Source organism: Pan paniscus, chromosome 4 (genome assembly GCF_029289425.2).
Source record: "Pan paniscus chromosome 4, NHGRI_mPanPan1-v2.0_pri, whole genome shotgun sequence".
Lineage (NCBI taxonomy): Eukaryota > Metazoa > Chordata > Mammalia > Primates > Hominidae > Pan > Pan paniscus.
Genome location: NC_073253.2, coordinates 34,848,733 through 34,865,018, shown reverse-complemented (window position 1 = coordinate 34,865,018; position 16,286 = coordinate 34,848,733). Strand labels below are relative to the sequence as shown.

Below are 16,286 nucleotides of genomic sequence, written 5' to 3'. Positions count from 1 at the left end.
GAGTCTAGTCAGGAAAGAGAAACCAGACTAGGTATCAAGAGAGATTTAATACAGGGAATTGGTTACACATGCAGGCTGGAAGACTGGAAGAGCAAAAAGGCTGTGCTCAAGTGCCTCAGCAATTAGTAACTGCAGGAAGCAACCACCACAACTTTTTTTTGAGTTTGGGGCTACAAAAGGGGAGAGGCTAGAGCTCAGTACAGGAGCACCAGGAGGTGCTTGGATCTCAGATGTGGGAGTCAGGAGCCATGGTCACAGCACCATGAAGAGGCCTCATATAGTTGGTACTCAGATGACTAAAGTAGACCTCCAGATTTGATGTTAGGAGTACTGAAAATCATGAGTCTAGCAGCTGTGTCTGTTGGTGGTGCTGCTGCAAAGATCCTGGCAGGAACCAGAAACAAAGAATTCCTTCTTATTTCTTCCCACCTTATGGTCTCCCACCAGTGCCTGCTATTGGAAAAAGCTGACCAAAGCCAGTAACAAGAGAGTCTGGGAATTGCACTTTCCAGATTTCCAACCTGGCATCTAAGAGCCCACTGTAGAGGGTGAGCTTGGGTTTGAGAGGCAATAGGTAAATAATTGTTCTATCTCCTTTTCCTTAAAAATCTATTTTTAATTGTGTATTTTACCACAGAAATAATATTTTTTAAATCTATTTTTAAATCTTTGAGTTGTCTGTTCTTTTTTACAACCTGTCATCAATTAGCATCTTGGGTAAGGCACATGTAGGTCTTTAAATATGAATTATTAGTCTGTAACATGCTAGAAAAGAATCATAAGTATCAGTTAAAGGCAAATTTGAATCCTTCTATTTTTGTGGACTTCAGTTTATTACTCAGTAACTATTTTCCATTTATTATAATGAAATAAGGAGACTCAGCATTATATGGTCGTATATTATAGCTCTAAAGATGAATAATTTGTGTTTGAAAATATGTATATATTCTATTGATAACCCAAATGATTAAATTATAAAAATGTTGCAAATACAAGAAAGATATCTTATTTAATATGTCTACCTACATTGCAAAAAATATGTGTATATAATTCAAATTTTTTCAGAGTTATCTTTATGATGTTCTGGAAAGTAGACATTGAACTTTTTTTTTTTTTTAAGTATTCTAAAATCATCTGGCAGAGATTTTCATAACCTTCCTCTATGGATGCTTTGTAAGAAAAGAGAAAAATGTTTATGCTGATATCTAGTTATTTCCTTCAAATTTGAAAGGAAATATTGATACATATGAATAAAATTCAGTATCCACATTATAAGAACGAAAAATGTTATGCTTCTCTTGTTAAATAAAAGAAAGAAATGTCCTGTGGTAGTAAGAAATGTCCTGTGATATTAAGACATTTCAAGTGATCCTGTTACCTTTTTTTAGGTTTTTAAATTTCTTTTTTTCTTTATATATATATATACATATATATATATATATGAAGAATATATAGATAAGCAATATATATATATGCTTCAGTCTACTGCACTTTTCATCACTGTACTTTAGTCCCTAAATTTTATTCAGTCTCTACTCCTTACTCACACAAACAGCCTCAATAGTACAGGCTTTAAATCGTCCTTCCCTATTGTCTTTAAGGTGTAATCTCTCCTATCTACTCCTCTTCAGAGTGATTCCCAGACCCACCTCTGGTCTAATATGCTATGAATTAGATAGATCTCCTGTCCATTCCTTTTCATAGTATATGATTGCCAAGGCCACTCCTGCTCCCTTTGTACGAATTAGATAGAAACAGACTCCACTCAGGATAGAGGAATCACAAAAGGCCATTTCTCTAGATCTTTGTAGCCCTGAGAATTCAGGGGTTGCCAGTGGATAGCAAAAAGCTTTTGAAAACATTTCACAATCTATTTGGCATTAAATCATTGCCATATTACCAGATTCAAATGTTTTACTTTTTCAATTGATTCTAGGACTATGTTCCAAAGAACAGAAGAGAGTATGGTTTGCAGATGGTATATTGCCCAATGGTGAAGTTGCAGATACAACAAAATTATCATCTGGAAGTAAAAGATGTTCTGAAGACTTTAGTCCTCTCTCACCTGATATGCCTATGGTAAGGAATTCAAAGAATAACTTAATTGACTAAACAAAATTTTATTTCGTAGATAATTCCTGGTGTGATTATTAGAGTGCTTTTTTTTTTTTTAACACTTTGAGCTTCCTAAAATAAGAGATGTATTGATACAGTGAATATATTTTAGATTTTACCCCCTTTAGAAAAAAGAGAGAGTCAGTCTTGCTGTATTGTCCAGGCTGGAGTGCAGTGGCATAATTACCACTCACTGCAGGCTCTAACTCCTAGGCTCAAGTGATGCTTCCACTTCAACCTCCCAAGTAGCTGGGATCACAGAAGTGAGCCACCATGCCTGGTTTAGACTTTACAGTTAAAAAAAATGTTTTTTTAATTACTTTTTTTTTTAGAGATGTGGTCTCACTATTTTGCCCAGGCTGGTCTCAAACTCCTGATCTTTAGTAATCCTCCCATCTCATCCTCCTGAGTCATTGAGATTACTGGTATAAATCACCACACCTGGCAGATTTTACCTTTTTTTTTTTTTTTTGAGATGGAGTTTCTGTCACCCAGGCTGGAGTGCAGTGGCGCGATTTCAGCTCACTGCAACTTCTGCCTCCCGGATTCAAGCGATTCTCCTGCCTCAGCCTTCCGAGTAGCTGGGATTACAGGCATCCACCACCACACCTGACTAATTTTTGTATTTTTAGTAGAGACGAGGTTTCACCGTGTTGGCCAGGCTGGTCTCAAACTCCTGACCTCAAGTTATCTGCCCATCTCGGCCTCCCAAAGTGCTGGTTATTACAGGAGTGAGCCACCGCGCCTGGCCCAGATTTTACCTTTTTTAAATGTCAGTTTAAGCGACTGGTTCTCACACTTTCAGCTTCAGGACCCCTTTATACTCTTATTGAGAACCCTAAAGTGCTATAGATTTCGTGGGTTATACCTATTGATAATTACTATATTAAAATTAAAATTCAGAAATTTAAAAAATATTTATTAACTAATTACAAAATAAGGCTATTACATTAGCAGAAATAATATTTTATGAAAAATTTTTTTCAGAACAAAAGTTTAGTGAGAATAATGGCATTATTTTACATTTTTGCCAGTTTCTTTACTGTCTGGCTTAATAGAAGACAAACATATTCTCACATCTGGTTCTACATTCTATGTGTTTTGATATGTTATTTTTTTTGTTAAATTATATGAAAAAAATTCTAGGACCTCACCAATTCCCTGAAAGTGTCTTGGGGACCCCAGGGATCTCTGAACCACATTTTGAGAACCAGTGGTATGGGGAAATGTAACTGAGATTTAGTAATTTAATTTATACTAATATCTATTTAGTTATTTTCAAACATTCAAGAAAGTATGTGATGGTGATATTTATGCTTACATTTACACAAATGTGCTAGGTGTTAAACAGAAGATATATAATATAGAATCCAGATCACTAAGAATTCTCATTGTAAAGTGGCACATACTCATAGAAGCAACTATTAATGTATGAATTAGTAATGTTTTATGCATTAAATAGATTTATTGAGCATCACTTTGTGCCAGTCACCTGGTCGATTCTGGGTACGTATATTAGAAAAGATGGATACTAGGCCTGGCGCGGTGGCTCATGCCTGTAATCCCAGCACTTTGGGAGGCTGAGGTGGGCGGATCATCTGAGGTCAGGAGTTCAAGACCGCCTGACCAACATGGCAAAACCCCGTCTCTACTAAAAAAAATACAAAAATTAGCCAGGTATTGTGGCGCACGCCTGTAGTCTCAGCTACTAGGGGAGACTGAGGCAGGAGAAAATCACTTGAACCCAGGAGGCAGAGGTTGCAGTGAGCCAAGATTGCGCCAATGTACTGCAGCCTGGACAACAGGGTGAGACTCCATCTCAAAAAAAAAAAAAAAAAAAGAGAGAGAGAGAGAAAAGTTGGATACTTATCAGCTCTGTTGAAATTTACATTTGGTAGAAACATATGCTGTTTGTCAAGAGTTCATGAGCTAGACTTTACAAATAGCCGTAATTACCATGGGTGTGTTTCCTAGCTAGCACGCACTGTCAATCTGTATTAATGAAAACTCTCAACAGGCTAGTAAATATTGAGTTCATAAATGGTTCTTATTTAATACTGACTTTGTACAGTCTAAAAAGAAAAAGGCTTTATTGAAATAGTCTTTATGGGTAGTTTTTTCCAGGTGGTTACTCTTGTGGAATATAGCTAACGCACTGCTTCCTAACCACTCCCCTCCCCTTCTTCCTGCCTTGTCCCTCCTCCCTGCCTACCCAAGGGTTTTTGGCTATCATAAGAAGGGGAGAGACTTGGATTGAACTAAGCTTGCTCACTGTGTGATATGGTATGGGATCTTGAAGTTCTTCTTGCCTCATTTTTTCCAATCTTAATATTAAGTCATTAATACCTGCCTGAGCATGCAGTAAAACTAAAACCTTATGCTTCTTAATTCCTTATGCTCCTGAATTTGAAGAATCAAAATGATACTGTTTCTTGGGAAATTTGACTTTAAGAGAATTTCTGAACCCATTTTGGTTTTTATTTATTCTTATTAAAAAGATATGTTTGGCTATAGTGATCTCATTTCATAGTTGAACAGAGAATATGAACTGATTTGTTAATTTTTTTATTACATGTTTTACAGACAGTAAACACAGTGGATCATTCCCATTCTACTACAGTGGAAAAGCCAAACAATGAGACAGGAGATATTACAAGAAATGAGATAATTCAGAGTCCTATTTCTCAGGTTCCATCAGTGGAAAAATTGTCTATGAACACAGGAAATGAGGGGTTACCTACTTCTGGTTCATTTACACTAGATGATGATGTTTTTGCAGAAACTGAAGAACCATCTAGTCCTACTGGTGTCTTAGTTAACAGCAATTTACCTATTGCTAGTATTTCAGATTATAGGTTACTGTGTGATATTAACAAGTATGTCTGCAATAAGATTAGTCTTCTACCTAATGATGAGGACAGTTTGCCCCCACTTCTGGTTGCATCTGGAGAAAAGGGATCAGGTAGGGAAGCAGTTATTTAAATTTAAAAAGATTTAAAAATATATACTGATGAATTTTATCTGTGACATATGAAATGTATTTTTTTAACTTAGTTTGGTTGCAATATGTACTAAGGCTGGTAACTTTTGTTTACAGAAAGTCTTATTATATAAAAACAAATTCTAAAAATATTTGAACTTTTATGATCCATTTATCACATGTGGCCCACTAATTTCGAATGATTAAGTCTATGAGGGAAGCTCATAGACTTTTAGCCCGAAGAAATATTTCCATTGTATTAGAATTTTGACACTGTATTATTACTATTTTTTTTTAGGAGCATGATACCTAAAGAAAAGAGCATTAGATTGGATGGCAAAGCTAGGAATTTTAGTTCCTTGTCTGCTACTTTTTACATCTATGACTTGTAGTGTGTTAATCTCCTTGGGCCCCAGTTTCCTTTGTAAATAGAACCTAGATGATTTCTAAGGTCCTTTTCAAGCAGGAGATTCTATGGCTAACCCCCACCCCAGAGTGGTTTCTAGGATAGACACTTGTCACTCCAGGCATCATGTCACATTCTGCAATATGAAATGGCGGTTCTCTGCGTGATAATGTAGGGGAATGAAGCTTTGGATTTCTGTTCTGTCAGTGGGAGCCATTACATGAACCTAGCTGTAGTGGCAAAAATATAGTAAGCCCTGTTCTTTGTATGCCATGCATATCTTTCTATTGATTGTCAAGATCTTTTTTTTTTGCTACCTGGTCACTGATATAGGCATATGGTAGCAAGTAGCTGATATAGGCATGTGGTAACAAGCAGCATATATAACGTGGCTCTAGACTATTTTCATAGACTTGTAAATATCAAAAATTATAAATGGAGTGCTTACCAAACTGGAATCTACTTTATAAAAACGTTTGTCTTCCAACTTTGAAGGTGCTAAAATTATATACATTTGCTGTTTAATCAACAGTATAAATATACTATATGTAATATATGCATTACAGTATTAGTAACTTTACATGGAAAGAGGTAAAAATTAGTATATAACAGTTGTCTGGGGTGTTGATTTTATGAAACATGTTTGCTTCTGTTTTTAAATTTGATCAGGCCACTGGTGGATTTATAAATTTGTTTTTTTCATTTGTAAGCATATTTAACAGGATATTTATCCTGATTAATATATTACTTTCATCATTTAGTGCCTGTAGTAGAAGAACATCCATCTCATGAGCAGATCATTTTGCTTCTTGAAGGTGAAGGCTTTCATCCTGTTACATTTGTCCTAAATGCTAATCTACTCGTGAATGTCAAATTCATATTTTGTAAGTAATAATTTATCCTTATTTGCTTAATTGGTAAGCAAGATTTCTGAATTAATTACATCTTCAGGTTAGATTTTGACTGGCCATGGTGAAAAATAAGCAGGATTGGATATTGGTTTTTCAGCCAGATATGACTGTAAATAAATTTTGCAAATTTATGTTCAGTAGGACTTGAAACATGAGCTTACAGATTTTTATTAGCATCCCTGTCAGTCTTAGGTTAAGGTCATGGGCTTATATAACTGAGCTGTATTTTGATACTCATGATACAATTGACTGTATTTCCTGTGGCTTTTAGATAAATTGAAATTTGGTAACTGAAATAAGCAGGAACCCTGATTTAGTAGCAATAAAGACAGTTTTAAAGTAAGTGACATGTGACCTAATTAAAAAGGAAGTAATAATTAATAATTAATAATCCTCACTACTCCATAATGTATCTGTCAGCTTTTCATTCTGTTTGAAACTAAATTCTTATCCACTACATTTCAGCATTTAGTGCATCTTTTATTTTAGTGTTATTTATTAATTGGCTCCCTATGATAATCCTTTTTCTTACTTTATATAAATCTTATACAATTCAATTTAAGGTTTTCATAAGGAGAACTTTGGGAACACAAGGAATTTGAAAAGTTATGTTAAATGCAAAAACAATTGTTCTTAGTTTTTTGACTAATAGAAGTTGACATTAATAGTTATATTATTTTATCATCTAAGATTCCTCAGACAAATATTGGTACTTTTCAACCAATGGATTGCATGGCTTGGGACAGGCAGAAATTATTATTCTATTGTTATGTTTGCCAAATGAAGATACTATTCCTAAGGACATCTTCAGACTATTTATCACCATATATAAGGATGCTCTAAAAGGTATGGCATTTTATTTTGAACTGTTCAGACTGGGGAATGGATAAATTAGTTAAAGGCATTTATGGTTTTGGCTGTGCTAGCTATACTAAAGATTTATTTCTGTGAAGAGATTGCTGATTTCTGAAAATAGCTTAATAATTATTTTGTCTCCTTAAAACTAGCATTTTATGTGATTAGTGTCTATGCAGATTTTTGTATTTTAAAAATGGAAATATATCCTTATATCCTTTTTTTTTTTTTTTTTTTTTTTGAGACAGTGTCTCCACCCAGGCTGGAGTGCAGTGGCACAATCTTGGTTCACTGCAACCTCTGCTTCCTGGGTTCAAGCGATTCTTCTGCCTCTGCCTCTCAGGTAGTTGGGATTACAGGCACATGCCATCATGCCCAGCTAATTTTTGTATTTTTAGTAGAGGCAGGGTTTCACCATGCTGGCCAGGCTGGTCTAGAACTTCTGACCTCAAGTGATCTGCCCGCCTCAGTCTCCCAAAGTGCTGGGATTACAGGCATGAGCCACTGTGCCTGGCCTGCCTCCTTGATTTTTCAGTGTATCTATGTAATTTCCTTACTGTCTGTACAAGACTAGGAGATTTGATAATTTTTCACTTGACCATGCCGTAAGGAGAAAAATTGGAAGGTTGGAAACATTTTCAAATTTTTGTTCATAATCCCCAATATCTAGGAATAACTGGGAGCTTTGTGTACAGAAGGTATTTAATAGATGCTTTTGCAAGAACAGAAATAAGAAAAAAAATCTATAGTGTCTTAACTTCAGACAGTTTATATTGGGACAGTTTATATGTATTGGATCAGTTTTTTGGATTTTGGACAAACTCAGAACATTTCTTCAAAACAATAACAAAACAACATAAAATCTTTTTACTAATGATTTTATTTGCAGGAAAATACGTAGAAAACTTGGACAATATTACCTTTACTGAGAGTTTTCTCAGTAGCAAGGATCACGGAGGATTCCTGTTTATTACACCTACTTTTCAGAAACTTGATGATCTCTCATTACCAAGTAATCCTTTTCTTTGTGGAGTTCTTATCCAGAAGCTTGAGATTCCCTGGGCAAAGGTTTTTCCTATGCGTTTAATGTTGAGATTGGGTGCAGAATATAAAGGTAAGTTTTAGAGTAATAAGTTAAATTGCATATTTTTAAATATACTGAATGTAAAGACTTTCAGGGAATCATTAAAATCAGTTTTAATGGATTAATGGAACTACTTTTGTTTTGCTATGCTTTTAAAGTTCTAAGACAACCCTCTTCTACTACCAGGTTGGTCTAGATAACTGTGGTATGTCTTCAAGTTTCTAGATGTTCATAAGTTCTTTTATTACCTAAAACTTTTCTTCTAAAATTTCAGAACAAAACAGAAAACTTTCACAGTGCAGGTTGAGTATGCCATATCTGAAATGCATTGGATCAGTTTTTTGGATTTTGGACTTTTTCAGATTTTGGAATATTCACAGAGTATATACCAGTTGAGCATCCAAATTCAAAATCTGAAATGCTCCAGTGAGCATTTCTTTTGAGCATCACATTGGCATTTGAAAAAGTTATAGACTGGGCATGGTGGCTCACGCCTGTAATCCCAGCACTTTGGGAGGCCAAGGCGGGCAGATCACATGAGGTCAGGAGTTCGAGACCAGCCTGGCCAACATGGTAAAACCCTGTCTCTACTAAAAATACAAAAATTAGCTGGGTGAGGTGGCAGGCGCCTGTAATCGCAGCTACTCAGGAGCCTGAGGCAGGAGAATCACCTGAACCCAGGAGGCAGATTTGCAGTGAGCTAAGATCATGCCTCTGCATTCCAGCCAGGGTGACAGAGCAAGACTACGTCTCAAAAAAAAAAAAAAAAGTTACAGATTTTAGAGCATTTTGGATTTTAGGTTTTTAGATTTGGGATATTCAATATGTGTTAATTACTTTTGCTAAAATTTTCTTAAAAGCATATACTATTGGGAGTTTGTTATGTTGCCTGCATATTAAGAAGATAAATCGTTGCGTCTCTCAATTTTTCTATATCATAAAGCCAGACATAAAGGATTTTTGGGTTAGCAGTGCTATTGTTTTCAGTTACTCACTATAATTAAAAGCTAACTATTTTTAGGGAAGGAAGTACTTAAAAATTGTGGTTATTTTTCTAAGCTTGATGATTCTTATTTTTATATTCTGATGTTTGTCTCTCAAAGGTGATAGAGCCTGTATCATTCATGTGTATGTACATGTGTGTGTATTTACTTATCTACCCTTGACACAACTGGTGATTCTAAAGCTGCTGTGATGTTTATATATATGCTTATTTCTGAGTTAGAATCATTTCTAGTGTTAAACTTTTTTGAATTCCCACTGTATCTTTTATCTGACTTTTTTCAAGAAATAATATATTTATTGCATTTGAAGTATATCACGTCTAATGAACTTTTTAGACATTTGATTCTAATATAATTTGGTAGGGATTTTCTTGGAGGAAAATTAAATGTTGAGAAGCTATAAAAGTGGTGATTACTATTTCAGAATAGACAAATTGAGAGAAAGAGATAATCTATTTGGAAATTTTATTTAACTGTGATTTTGTGGATGGGGGTTCTTTACCATTTAGGATTTACATGTGTGATGCTATTAACTTGTGGGAAAAGTAACAAAATTTAATTTGCATCTCAGGTTTTGTACTGTGTGAAACAAAGAGCTTAAGAAATTTCACTTTAAGCCAAATGTTTCATCAATGCAGCCCAGTATTTTGCCTCTAATTTAATATTTGAATGCTTTTTTTAATAGAAGATTAGGGGAATAAACTAACTAATCAAATTATTATGGAACATGTAAGTATGGCCAGTATTTTGGCCAGTAGTACTTCTAGATAGTAAGTTTTCTCACACTGAAGGTTGGAGAATCATGGAGCAATACGAAGGGCTTATCATAAATCACGGGGACTGGAACTGCAAAGCTATGATAAGCTATTTAGTGGTAATGAGGGGAAATTGTCAGTTATACATAGAAGTTAATTCACCTCAGCTGTTTTCTGAATTCTTTCTGTTCTGCTAGATTTTACATAGACTGGCACTTTGACATTGTTGGTGCCCATGTCTTTTTAGATGTGAACTGTGTGTGTGTCTGTGTGTGTATTTTGTTACAGAGGTAATGTACATTTGAAAAAGCTATGTGAAAGTTAAAGTCCCAAGAATAAAGACTGAAAGTAACTGTCTCAAATTAGTAATTTTTAAATGCTTTTGAAAATATCTGTGGTTTTATGTTGAGATCACTGGTTTTGAATACCATTAAATGTTCAAATAGATGATTTATGAGGTCCCTTTGTAACTCAGATAGTATGTCATTCTAAACCATAACCTGTTGAGAATAGTGTTTTAAACAAAACTACCTCTTCATATTGCAAAGGTTGCCCCCTCATTCATATAAGGCAAAAAGCTAGCAGTTAATCATTTCCTTTATCATTTTTATGTCTTTTCACACTAATATCTTGTATTTTTTTCAAATCTAGACCCTCTGTCTTTCAAATAACTTAGTTGCCTTTTTAGAATTACAAAATATGTTTGTACTAGCAAGAAAATGACTACTTTGACTCAAGTCTTTAAAGCAGCTAATGTTGGGTATGTGGTGTTTCTTTAGAATTTTAAGGAAGTATATTTGTATAATAGGCATTAGAGAGATTAGTTTGCTTAAGACCTAACTCGAGAACTGAAGGTTACAAATGTGTCTGTGTCTTATCACTATAGAAATAGTCTTGCCTTCCTTTCCTTCAGAGTGCCTGCTGCGTTACCAGTAAGGTCTCTTTTCCTTTTTGGTGTCCAGAATTTATGGTGCCCTAAAGAAAGAACGTAGTTAGGTGGCCGACCTCATGTCCCTTCCCTTTTTGTGCATTGGTTTCCCTGACTCTATCTGTATATTCCTTTTTTTTTTTTTTGAGACGGAGTCTCACTCTGTCGCCCAGGCTGGAGTGCAGTGGCACGATCTCAGCTCACTGCAAGCTTCGCCTCCCGGGTTCACGCCATTCTCCTGCCTCAGCCTCCCAAGTAGCTGGGACTACAGGTTCCCGCCACCACGCCCGGCTAATTTTGTTTTTGTATTTTTAGTAGAGACAGGGTTTCACCATGTTAGCCAGGATGGTCTCGATCTCCTGACCTCGTCATCCACCCGCCTTGGCCTCCCAAAGTGCTGGGATGACAGGCGTGAGCCACCACGGCCAGCCCCAGTATATTTCTTTTATCATGCTGAACCAAGAACTTTAAAAGTTTACTACCATTCATAAATTAGCACAATTGAATATTAATTATAAATGCCTTAAAAGTCTTTAGTTCTTTGTATTTCTCTTTAAATTATCAGAAACGTATATCGTTCTAACCAATTATCATAATTTTCCACCCCCTATAATTTTGTGGAAACAAGATGTATAATGAAAAGATGAAATACTCTCGAATCAGACAAGCCTAGTTTCAAATCTGTTTCACCAATTATTAGTCACTAGGAGCAAATTGATTAATTTCTGTGTCTCAACTTTCTCATTTATGAAATAGTATAGACACATTCCATTAGGTTGTTGAATTTAAATAAGATAATGTATGTATAGTTCCCAGTTCAGTGTAGCATCTAGTAGATACATAGATACACAGTAAGTGTTAATATTGTCTCTTGGCTGGGTGTGGTGGCTCATGCCTGTAATCCCAGCACTTTGGGAGGCCGAGGTGGGTGGATCACCTGAGGTCAGAAGTTTGAGATCAGCCTGGTCAACATGGTGAAACCCTGTCTCTACTAAAAATACAAAAATTAGCCAGGTGTTGTGGCACATGCCTATAATCCCAGCTACTTGGGAGGCTGAGGCAGGAGAATTACTTGAACCCGGGAAGTGGAGGTTGCAATGAGTCGAGATTGCACTGCTGCACTCCAGCCTGGGTGACAGAGTGAGACCTTGTCTCAAAAACAAAAAAAAATTATCTCTCACTTTCTCCTAAGAACTGATTGAGTGATATTTATACATAATGTTTGTTTGTAAAATGAGAGTTGAAGGTAATAAATTCAATAATTTGGGTTTTTTTTTGTTGATAGTAACCAGTTTTCCTTTCTTATGTATAGCATATCCTGCTCCTCTAACGAGCATCAGAGGCCGAAAACCTCTTTTTGGAGAAATAGGACACACTATTATGAACTTACTTGTTGTGAGTAATTGAACTATTTTATTAGGTATTTTTATACTGTTACTTTAAAACTTTATTTAGCAAAGTTTATACATTTATATTTTCCTACTTTAATTTGCCATATTTGGTATAATGACCATTCATTTACAATAAATCCTAATTATTTTAACATTAGTGCTCAGTTTTTGACGAATTGCTTTTTAGAACGTACTATCTCCTCATGTACGTGTACCTGATTCTAAGTGCCTTTTGATTCATTCTCCTGCAGTTCTTGGATATTTAGGTAATGTAAGAACTCTATACAGACCTCTTAAAGTTGTTGAAACTTGTGTAAATGTATTAGTAAAGTCAGTCAGTCTTGTGATTTTGAGCAAATTATGGCCTTAGTTTTCTCATTTATAATAGGAAGTGTTGGATTAGATGATATCTAAAGTTCCCTTCCACCTACACTTTTTGTAATTTTATGTTTCCCTGTTACCATAGAAAAATGTTTCAGTGGACTCACTTTTATTTATCCATGCCTAGTTTGAAGACCTTTTCTATTTTGGAAGTTCTGTAACTAGAAAGAGGAGATACCCTAAATACTACAAAGTTTTTCCTGAGAATGATATTCTTTATTACTGTTGTGGAGAAGGATTTCTTAAAGAATGATTTAATGGATAGAAAAATACTCATGGTTAGTAGTTTATGGTAATGCAATTATTCTATGTAGGACCTTCGAAATTACCAGTATACCTTGCATAATATAGATCAACTGTTGATTCATATGGAAATGGGAAAAAGCTGCATAAAAATACCACGGAAAAAGTACAGCGATGTAAGTATAATTGTTTTATTCAAATGACAATTATTGAACATTAGAGTTCCTTAGAATTGTGTCACATTAAATTTTTTGTTTTGAATTAGACTATCTAATGTATTATGGCAACAAACATTGTTTTTGAAATGATAGAATTTGTTTACTGTAAATAATCTGTTTGATCATATTTCTTTTTTTTGTACTGTTTTATTGAGGTGATTACTGTTCAACTGAAGTGCTTTTATTTTAAAACGTTTGTTTCCATCACATTCCCAGGGAGCTGTCCAGACCGAAGCTTGATAATTATGAAGCTGGCCAGAAACGTGGCTCTTAGAATAGGCATATAATATTAAAAGTGTTTCTAAATAAATGTTGTTGTTTTTGTTTTTTTCCAGGTAATGAAAGTACTAAATTCTTCCAATGAGCATGTCATTAGCATTGGAGCAAGTTTCAGTACAGAAGCAGATTCTCATCTAGTCTGTATACAGAATGATGGAATTTATCAAACACAGGCCAACAGTGCCACTGGCCATCCTAGAAAAGGTGAGCATCTTGGTTCCTAGTGCTAATTTACAAAACCACCTCAATTAATAGAATTCCTTTCAAAGGGGAAATATATGTATATTTACTTATTTGCTGAATTGTTGGTGATAAAACAGTATGTTTTGAAGTTTCAGCTACACAACAGATTTTAAAATTGCTTCTAATTTTTGTTTTTCTCTTGGGCTACTTTAGGCTTACAGACTTGGAAGACTGTTTTCCTTTTGACATCTTTAGGTTTAGTATATCCCATAGGGTGAGAGTCTTTCTTTGAGTAATTTCTTTCTGAAATAAGGTATTTCTTTTCACATTTGTTCACCCTCTGCTCCGACTCCTCTTAGTTGGGGGAGCACAGGGTGATAAGGATAAGATTGATTTATAAAACATAACAAACAGCATCTATGAATGACATTACTCTCAGCTGTGGCTGAATGGCTTCAGTGATTGCTATGATTACCAAACCCTTGCAGTAGAAGGCCTAACAAATTGAAAGTTAAATGGAAGCATTTCATAAAATTAATACATTATTATAGGATACCATACATAAAATAGTCCAACATTCTGGCTGCCAATAAAATTTTTTCCTCTGCTTATAAAAGTAATATATACTTATTTGTAGTAAGCTTGGAAAATACATTTTGAAAAGTAGTAAAAGAGGCCAGGCACGGTGGCTCACGCCTGTAATCCCAGAACTTTGGGAGGCCAAGGTGGGCAGATCACAAGGTCAAGAATCGAGACCATACTGGCTAATATGGTGAAACCCCGTCTCTATTAAAAATACGAAAAATTAGCCAGGTGTGGTGGCGGTCGCCTGTAGTCCCAGCTACTCGGGAGGCTGAGGCGGGAGAATGGCGTGAACCCGGGAGGCGGAGCTTGCAGTGAGCCCAGATCGTGCCACTGCACTCCCGCCTGGGCGACAGAGAAACAGAGCGAGACTACGTCTAAAAAAAAAAAAAAAAAAAAAAAGGTGGTAAAAGGGAAAAAAAAGGGAAAAGTGCCAAGAATATGGTCACTTTTATATTATACTTTATCACTTAACATGATATTGGCATTTTTGCCACTAAAATTTAACAATTTTTAATATTTGTTGAATAGGTATATTTTTATGTGGTAAAATTAAAAAGTTATTAATATTTATAGTGAAAAATCTCCTTTCCTCCCTTGACCACCCAGCCATCCTCTTACTCTCCCTACAGGCAACCAAACCAATGTTATCAGTTCTTATATATCCTTTCAGAGACGTTTTTGCTTTAATGTATATTCAAGAAACACACACACATATCTACCTCTTTCTTCCACTTTTATAGACAAGTCATAATATTTGCTCCATTCTATACCTTGTTTTTTTTGTTGTTGTTAACACACTTTGGAGATTATTCTATGTTTGTATATAAGGAGCTTTTATATTCTACAGAACTTTACATTTTATATGTTGTACATCATTTAACTGTCCCTTATTGAAGGGCATAATTTGTTACCAATCCTTAGGGGCTGTTTATAAAAATGCTACAGTGAATAGTTTCGTATACATGCCGTTTTGTACACATTTGAACCTATCTGTAAGATAAATTCCCAAAAGTGGAATTGGTGTGTCATAGGATATATTTACTTGTAATTTTAATAGAAAAATGCCAAGTTAGGGCTCCATAAAAACTGTTCTGATTTGTGGTGTCACCAGTAGTGAATGTTTGATTTCCTACACCCTCACTAATATAGGCACAAACATTTAAAACAGTACAATACTCCATCAATTATTAATAAAAATATTAAATTATTTTATTATTTACTTATTTGAGACAGAGTCTCGCTCTGTCGCCCAGGCTGGAGTGCAGTGGCGCGATCTTGGCTCACTGGAACCTCCACCTCCTGAGTTCCAGCAATTCTGCCTCAGCCTCCTGAGTGGCCAGGATTATAGGCGCCTGCCACCACACCTGGCTAATTTTTGTATTTTTAGTAGAGACGAGGTTTCACCATGTTGGCCAGGCTAGTCTCAAACTCTTGACCTCAGGTGATCTGCCCTTTTCGGCCTCCCAAAGTGCTGGGATTACAGGCATGAGCCACCACGCCCAGCCGCATTAAATTATTTTAATGTAATATTTTATCTCTTTTTTTGTCTTTTTAATTAGTTTTCTAGTTTAAGTTGTGTGGGTATAACATTTATTGAGTACTTATATGCATATCCACATTCTGCATTTAACAAATGTGTAACATAAAAATGAGCAGTTTAAAACAAATAATTGTATTTCTTGATCAGTGACAGGTGCAAGTTTTGTGGTATTCAATGGAGCTCTAAAAACATCTTCAGGATTTCTTGCTAAGTCCAGCATAGTTGAAGGTACGAATTTCATTTTTAATGGTGTTTTAATGTAGAGTTATTTTTCCTAACCTTTGAAAAATATATTTGATATTTACACAAGAACATATGTAAGTTATAAAGCACAGTACCACAAACTTACATGAAATCATCAACCAGCACAAGAAGTAGAAGACTTATCTCTCTCTTCTGCCTCTCCCCAGGAATTAGTGAGTAGACTG

At 35.3% G+C, this 16,286-nt stretch overlaps 1 protein-coding gene across 7 annotated transcripts in view; it reads left to right on the top strand.

Annotated features, from left to right (window-relative positions):
* The window catches only part of ZFYVE16 (zinc finger FYVE-type containing 16), a 72,905-nt gene that overhangs the window by 36,970 nt on the left and 19,649 nt on the right, over nucleotides 1-16,286 (top strand). For all 7 annotated transcript variants that reach the window (XM_034959867.4, XM_014344868.5, XM_003822270.6 and 4 more), the window contains 9 exons: nucleotides 1,937-2,079; nucleotides 4,699-5,077; nucleotides 6,263-6,385; nucleotides 7,103-7,258; nucleotides 8,157-8,381; nucleotides 12,351-12,433; nucleotides 13,125-13,229; nucleotides 13,607-13,754; nucleotides 16,006-16,086. In XM_034959867.4, coding sequence (XP_034815758.1) covers nucleotides 1,937-2,079; nucleotides 4,699-5,077; nucleotides 6,263-6,385; nucleotides 7,103-7,258; nucleotides 8,157-8,381; nucleotides 12,351-12,433; nucleotides 13,125-13,229; nucleotides 13,607-13,754; nucleotides 16,006-16,086 — 1,443 coding nt within the window. The remainder of the gene's footprint in view (nucleotides 1-1,936; nucleotides 2,080-4,698; nucleotides 5,078-6,262; nucleotides 6,386-7,102; nucleotides 7,259-8,156; nucleotides 8,382-12,350; nucleotides 12,434-13,124; nucleotides 13,230-13,606; nucleotides 13,755-16,005; nucleotides 16,087-16,286) is intronic.